Below are 7,948 nucleotides of genomic sequence, written 5' to 3'. Positions count from 1 at the left end.
TGCATTAAAGAGGAGTCCATTATCTGTTGTCCATGTTGTCCCGGTATGGATGTCTAAGTTGAGAATAATCAAAAGCGAGAAATCCGAAATGCGAGCTTTCTCCTTAGACCTTTGTACAGGCGGCATGGAGGTACCCCTTTGGGACACTTGGTTAAAACATGTGTATTGCGATGATCCCGGTAATCCAAGCTAATTAGGACAAGGTGCGGCCACTATTAGTATACTATGCATGAGGCTTGCAACTTGTAAGATATAATTTACATGATACATATGCTTTATTACTACCGTTGACAAAATTGTTTCATGTTTTCAAAATAAAAGCTCTAGCACAAATATAGCAATCGATGCTTTCCTCTTTGAAGGACCATTCTTTTACTTTTATGTTGAGTCAGTTCACCTATCTCTCTCCACCTCAAGAAGCAAACACTTGTGTGAACTGTGCATTGATTCCTACATACTTGCATATTGCACTTGTTATATTACTCTATGTTGACAATATCCATGAGATATACATGTTATAAGTAGAAAGCAACCGCTGAAACTTAATCTTCCTTTGTGTTGCTTCAATATCTTTACTTTGATTTATTGCTTTATGAGTTAACTCTTATGCAAGACTTATTGATGCTTGTCTTGAAGTGCTATTCATGAAAAGTCTTTGCTTTATGATTCATTTGTTTACTCATGTCATTACCATTGTTTTGATCGCTGCATTCATTACATATGTTTACAATAGTATGATCAAGGTTATGATGACATGTCACTCCAGAAATTATCTTTGTTATCGTTTACCTGCTCGGGACGAGCAGGAATTAAGCTTGGGGATGCTGATACGTCTCCGACGTATCGATAATTTCTTATGTTCCATGCCACATTATTGATGATATCTACATGTTTTATACACATTATATGTCGTATTTATGCATTTTCCAGCACTAACCTATTAACGAGATGCCGAAGAGCCGCTTGATGTTTTATGCTGTTTTTAGTTTCGGAAATCCTACAAAGGAAATATTCTCGGAATTGGACGAAATCAACGCCCAGGGTCCTATTTTTGCACGAAGCTTCCAGAAGACCGCAGGGGAAAGGAAGTGGGGCCACGAGGCGCCGACACAACAGGGCGGCGCGGCCTGGCCCTTGGCCGCGCGGCCCTGGCGTGTGGGGCCCTCGTGTGGCCCCCCGCGTTGCCCTTCCGCCTACTTAAAGCCTCCGTCGCGAAAACCCCGATCATCGAGAGCCACGATACGGAAAACCTTCCGGAGACGCCGCCGCCGCCAATCCCATCTCGGGGGATTCAGGAGATCGCCTCCGCACCTCCGCCGGAGAGGGGAATCATCTCCCGGAGGATTCTTCACCGCCATGGTCGCCTCCCGAGTGATGAGTGAGTAGTTCACCCCTGGACTATGGGTCCATAGCGAGTAGCTAGATGGTTGTCTTCTCCTCATGTGCTTCATTGTCGGATCTTGTGAGCTGCCTAACATGATCAAGATCATCTATCCGTAATTCTATATGTTGTGTTTGTCGGGATCCGATGGATAGAGAATACTATGTTATGTTGATTATCAATCTATTACCTATATGTTGTTTATGATCTTGCATGCTCTCTCGTTATTAGTAGAGGCTCCGGCCAAGTTTTTGCTCTTAACTCCAAGAGGGAGTATTTATGCTCGATAGTGGGTTCATGCCTCCATTAAATCCGGGACAGATGACGGAAAGTTCTAAGGTTGTGGATGTGCTTGTTGCCACTAGGGATAAAACATTGATGCTATGTCCGAGGATGTAGTTATTGATTACATTACGCACCATACTTAATGCAATTGTCCGTTCTTTGCAACTTAATATCGGAAGGGGTTCGGATGATAACTTTGAAGGTGGACTTTTTAGGCATAGATGCATGCTGGATAGCGGTCTATGTACTTTGTCGTAATGCCCAATTAAATCTCACAATACTCATCATATCATGTATGTGCATGGTCATGCCCTCTCTATTTGTCAATTACCCGACTGTAATTTGTTCACCCAACATGCTATTTATCTTATGGGAGAGACACCTCTAGTGAACTGTGGACCCCGGTCCATTCTTTACATCTGAAATACAAATCTGCTGTTATTGTTCTACTCGTTTTTCGCAAACAATCATCATCCACACTATACATCTAATCCTTTGTTACGAGCAAGCCGGTGAGATTGACAACCTCACTCGTTTCGTTGGGGCAAAGTACTTTGGTTGTGTTGTGCAGGTTCCACATTGGCGCCGGAATCTCTGGTGTTGCGCCGCACTACATCTCGCCGCCATCAACCTTCAACGTGCTTCCTGGCTCCTCCTGGTTCGATAAACCTTGGTTTCTTTCTGAGGGAAAACTTGCCGCAGTACGTATCACACCTTCCTCTTGGGGTTCCCAACGAACGCGTGCTGTACGCGTATCACCCGTCGGCGATCGCCAACGTAGCAACAACATGCTGCTGTACCGTTCTCTTGCTAAGCTCGAGGTCTCTCAGATAATTCTGCACAAAATAATGGACAGATAATAGGCTCTGAAAGATCTGCATGTGAATTGCATTTCTCCTGGCGTGCCAAATCGCCCGTAGAGTAACAAAGACAGTGACTTGTTCATCATGCGGTAGTGTATCCATCATCTGGACCAACCATTTCCGTGCGCAGCCCTCCTCTGACTGCTGCATACGCTATGTAATATGATCATCTACCAGAGCCCAAACACATCTGCTCGTCGTTCAGTCCATTAGAGCATGCCTCCAGGAATCCCTGCGCCGCAAAACGCGCATTGATCAGCTCATTTGTCGGCAGTGACTGTTTCGCCAACCTCCACAAGAACGCTCGGACTTTGGTGGGCACCTCCGTCCGCCACAGCTTACACCAATATTTCGTCGCTCTGGTTTGGTCTAACACCGAGGGTCTGCTGTCCAACCAACCATCTCTCCTATATGTCGTCTCCGTTAGCATGCGATATGCCGACCGAACTGAGAATATCCCGCGTCGGTCATAGTGCCAGGCCCAGAAGTCGTCATATCTTCTGGTCGATAAAGGGATCTCTAGGATCACTTCCACATCCAGCGGCAGTAATAACTGCCGCAGCTTCTCCTCCTGCCACGAGCTATTAATCGGATCGATGAAATCCGACACCCTCGCTGGAGGATCCGCGGCCAAGCGGGCCAACGGACGTAGCATACCATCACGTGGCAACCAGTTGTCGTTCCACGGATCAGTTGCTTCCCCCGTCCCAATACGCTTGACAAGACCTTGCTTCAGAGTTGCTACGCCTGCATGGACAGCTCGCCATACTTGCGATGGTTTCGATCCCAAGTCTGCAGTCAGAAGCTCTTTTGAAGGGAAGTATCGCGCGCGCATGACTCGAGCACTTAGTGAGTTTGGATTCTGGAGCAACCTCACCCCTATCATGCCAACAATGCAAGATTGAAAAGCTCAACGTCGTGGAAACCCAGTCCTCCCATATCTTTTGGTTTACACATGTCCCTCCATGAGACGTAACATGTCTTCCTCTCCCCCGCCCGACTACCCCACCAGAACTTGCGTATCATGACATTGATGTGATCACGCAGTCCCTTCGGCAGCAGAAAACAGAACATAGAGAAAAATGGGATCGCCTGTGCAGCTGATTTGATTAGAATATCTTTCCCTCTAGCTGACAACCGTTGTTCCATCCATCTTTGAATCTTCTTCCAATTCCGATCCTTGGGCATAAATATCTAGACCCGGTCCAATCATTGGGCATAAATCTACAGCCCAAGCCTGACAAGATCTTGGAAACGCCCGGCAGGTCATTGGGCCGCGGGCTGGGCCTCTTGCTTAAATAACCAATATGCAGAGATTTTCAGGCCATGTCGGGCTGCCAAGCTATAGTCACAGCCTGAGCCTCGCAGTGTTGCAAATAATTGGGCTAGGCCATTCCATTCTGGACCGGGTTCAGAAATTCTAAACCAAGATCATCCGCCATCACTTGAAAAAAAAAATCGCTATCTTCTGTCCGCTACTAATCACCAGCGTCACGGTTTGGCGACAAATCTCACTCTAATCCAATAGCAGCGCCGCCCCAATCCTTTCCCCCTTCCAATTCAGTGCTCGTGGTTGGTGGAGTAGGGTTTTAGCCATGGCATGGAGCGCCGCCGCCGCCGTCTCCAGGTTCGCCGCCTCGCCGGCCGCTGAGATCCGCCTGCCTCTCTCGGCAGCAGCCGCCGCCTCCGTGTCCTTCGCCGGGCGCCGCCGCTTCGGCCCCATCGCCGCGTCCCTCGCGACCTCCGCCACAGGTGCGCTCCTCATTTCCCTGCTTGTCCCCAACTGCCTGCCTGTACATGGGTAGATGCTGCTCATCTAGTTCCTTAAACACGAGAAAATCGCAGTGTATCTGTACAACCAAACAATTTTATTTGGCTTCTGAAATAGCTGGATTGGATGTGCGTCTGACTGCAGCTGTAAGTCTGTAACAGGCCTGATTTAGTTCTTTCCGATAGAAAAAAATGGAAGTTCTGTTGTTAAGAGGACTGTGTTTTCCTGGTGGAGATTAAGATTAAAGCACACCAGAAATTGTCCATGGATTAAGAGTAAAGCACACTAGAAAATGGAAGTTCTGTTGCTAAGAGGACTGTTATACTATGAACGGTAGGGTACATGCCATTGCCAAAACAGCCGCTCCACTGACATGCTTAAAACTAAAAGTGAGGCCCTCATACAGAATTGTGCCTAAGGATGAACAGATAATTCCCTAGTCAGTTAAATTTGGTCATCAGTTGATCTTTCATCATTTTTTCCTAGCCTATTACAGTTTTGCATTCCCTGGATCTCAACATGATTCTTAGGTACAAACTTGTCAAATTCCTACCATGATGTTACAGCATGCTGATGTTTTCCAAATAATCTGACCAGTCACAAAGGAGGCTGTTCAAACGGAGAAGGCGCCAGCAGCGTTGGGCCCATATTCTCAGGCCATCAAAGCAAACAATCTTGTGTTTCTCTCTGGAGTTCTCGGCCTAAACCCTGAGGTTTGCTCCTCGAACTTCATCTTTCTTAGAGTGCTCTGCACATCCACGTTTAATTTGTACTCGCTTTCAGTATGTTCTGGTGCCAGTATAGCTTATGTGGAGTACCTTCTGTTTTCAGACAGGGAAGTTCGTCTCCGAAGGTGTCGAGGAGCAAACTGAGCAGGTGAGTACTTTCATTGATCCTTAATATGTTTATAGTTTATAGCTACCAGAATGTTGTTTCCATGTTTGGCTTGAAGTATACTATGCCAAATAAACATATACACAGTTCGGTACTTAAGTTTCCGATGCTATACTTTTGGATGACTTGCGACTTATATTTGATTGACTAAATTATTAGTCAAAGTTTGCCACGAAAACGTAGTGGCCTTGTATTCATGAACGGGGGAGTATCATGTTAAGTTGTAAGCCTTATCCATATACTATTACTGTTTTGAATCTGCGATTGAATTTGGTTGTGGTGCATCAAATATATTGTCCCTACTTTTGGAGATCTCTGCCGTAAGTGTTGGTATATGTAGTTAGTGCTATATGAGAGTATGTGTGATTACATAGACCATCCTTCTCTGATCGGGCCTTCTTTTGAGAATCGACTTGGTATCATAATTAGCCTTCTTCCTATATAACTTTTCGTACCTGCCTTAGCATTACCTGCAACTTGCTGGGTCCTTTTCTTTGAGGATGTATTTATATTCTTCCTCTTCTGTAACAGGTTATGAAGAACATCGGTGAAATATTGAAAGCAAGTGGTGCTAGCTACTCTTCAGTTGTCAAGACAACAATCATGTATGTGGGGCATGTTTTTTACTTGAACATTTTGCTCTAAGGTATTGTGATATCTGAGAGTAATTCCATCCATCTTCCTGCAGGTTAGCCGATCTACAGGATTTCAAGAAAGTCAATGAGATCTATGCAAAATGTAAGCTTCATGTTTCTACTCCCCTTGTTGTTGCTGATTATAAGTGTGTCCAATTCTGTGTGAGGGGCTGAGGGCATTGAAAATTTTACATTAAAATTCCGTTACCTTGCTTCTGAAGTTTCTCACCTTTTCTCCTCTGCAGATTTTCCATCTCCTGCACCGGCAAGGTCAACTTACCAAGTGGCAGCTCTGCCACTGAATGCCAGGATTGAGATCGAGTGCATTGCTGCTCTCTAGGTACCGTGAGACTACTCATTGAAACCTCAATAAGCATTCGATGTCATTGCAGCTGGCAACTGTTTTGTAGCGCTCAACTGTCGCTGTGGTCTTGTAATAGCAATTAAGGTCTTGAACTGAATGCAATAAACCTTGGTTATCCGGAAGAAGTGCTTGACTAGAACAGTGAATCACGTACGAGTACGACTATGCAAGTGACGTTGTTTTTTACCGTTCCACGTACTTAGAGCGAGTCTGTAACTTATAGATCATCACTGCAAGAATACACTAGCGACCATGGCATCAAGCTTAATCAACTATCCACCGAATCAGTAAAATTTACTTGTTAAAACTAAATATTCCTTTTTCCATAACTAGTATGAGAAGTTTTGATTGTTCAGGTTCAGATTTTGCTCAACAATTTATTCAATAATCGTCATCTATTTTGTATTCATGATTGTTGATTTTGTAACTGTAACAAAACATTATACAAAATCTACAATCAGAACTTGCCCTTGGACAATCTAATATACGTTACATATCTGAATGGGGGGAGTAATCTGCAAAGGGGTCTAAAATACGAGTATATGTTTTTTTATAGGAAACCTGATAATTATAAGTGAACAAGTAATTAGTCGACATGTTTTTTGGGTAGTGTCAGTGGCTTTAAGTTTCATCCATGCCTTCTAGGTTTTACCTTCTTTTTGAGCAAATGATCCGAATATCCGATTTAATCAAATGGCTGAGGGCTGGCGTTATTTTGAAGCTAGTTATAACTTGTTGCATCACCGTCCAGGCGTCCATATTTTTCTATTGCTCAGTTTCTCGTTGACCTATTGTGGATTGAGAGTCTTGTTGTTTTAAGGTAAAATAGAAGCATACACAATCATGCAAGCGCGTGGGACAAATGGGCAACTCCACAGTGGATATATAGATGCCTGATTTTTTTTATGTTGCGAAGTCAAGATCATTTTGTGCGCAAAGTCATGTTTGTGAAAAAACCCATGCGCCCTCCGGGCCCGTCTACAGTCCTTTTGAAAACAAGGACTTGGGAGTAATCGAACAATGTTGATATTAATAGGTCATGCCATGTACGTTTAAGTCTAGAAAGTTCGGTAGATTCTTTCCGAGAAACTGCTAACTTAGAAAAGTCCCACTAGGAATTGAAAATTTAGGTGACTACTAACATAATTTCAGTACTTCCTTTTGTTGAACATGGGATCTCTGCGGTATACTTATCCTAATCTTATAGAAAAACCCAACTTGATCGCTATCGTCTTCCACATAACAAGTAGCATGCATTAAGTTTCAGCAGCTTCTGTTGAGTACCTTAATTAATCCCACTAGGAATTGAAAATTTATCTGACTACATAATTTATGTACTTCTTTTCGGTGAGCAGGGAATCTATATATACTTTATGGGTATCCCTAGTATAAAAAAATTCTCTATAGTACAGTAGTAGCATGCATTATGTTTGTTAACAAACTTGATCTTCAAGTTTGAGGCACCGCAAGCTTAACCTCCACAGATGGTTTTTATTACTTAACTATACTTTTTTTTCTTTTCCTTAGGATTTTACAAACTCATTTTTTATCGAATACTCCTATACTCTATGGGGAGTGCCCCAAACTCACCCCCCAAAACAGGCGTATACGCATGAACTCTGGTTCGTTCAAAGTGAAACACAGACCTGTTTCTATCCCAAGGGATTCAGAAGACTAGATGCCACCAGCATATCCTGTTAGCTTTAAGTATCCGGTGCGATCTCTCTTTGCACTTACATATCAAACCATCAAGCT

The 7,948-nt window shown here is 43.8% G+C and overlaps 1 protein-coding gene across 1 annotated transcript; it reads left to right on the top strand.

Annotated features, from left to right (window-relative positions):
• The first annotated feature begins 3,993 nt into the window (after positions 1-3,993).
• LOC124675490 (reactive Intermediate Deaminase A, chloroplastic-like) lies at positions 3,994-6,339 on the top strand. Its single transcript, XM_047211565.1, has 6 exons — positions 3,994-4,281; positions 4,898-5,013; positions 5,132-5,176; positions 5,726-5,799; positions 5,883-5,932; positions 6,075-6,339. Exons 1-6 carry the CDS (start codon positions 4,125-4,127, stop codon positions 6,167-6,169), a joined length of 537 nt encoding a protein of 178 aa, XP_047067521.1. The 5' UTR covers positions 3,994-4,124; the 3' UTR covers positions 6,170-6,339.
• Positions 6,340-7,948: the final 1,609 nt, after the last annotated feature.

This window comes from Lolium rigidum, chromosome 7 (genome assembly GCF_022539505.1).
Source record: "Lolium rigidum isolate FL_2022 chromosome 7, APGP_CSIRO_Lrig_0.1, whole genome shotgun sequence".
Taxonomy (NCBI): domain Eukaryota; kingdom Viridiplantae; phylum Streptophyta; class Magnoliopsida; order Poales; family Poaceae; genus Lolium; species Lolium rigidum.
This window is presented reverse-complemented; position numbering and strand designations above follow the sequence as displayed.

Excerpts from the sequence above, each read along its gene's own strand:
- LOC124675490 (XM_047211565.1), top strand. The coding sequence starts at position 4,125 with ATGGCATGGAGCGCCGCCGCCGCCGTCTCCAGGTTCGCCGCCTCGCCG. Across the intron at positions 4,282-4,897 it reads CCTCGCGACCTCCGCCACAG|TCACAAAGGAGGCTGTTCAA; the intron begins GTGCGCTCCTCA and ends TAATCTGACCAG. Across the intron at positions 5,800-5,882 it reads GTTGTCAAGACAACAATCAT|GTTAGCCGATCTACAGGATT; the intron begins GTATGTGGGGCA and ends ATCTTCCTGCAG.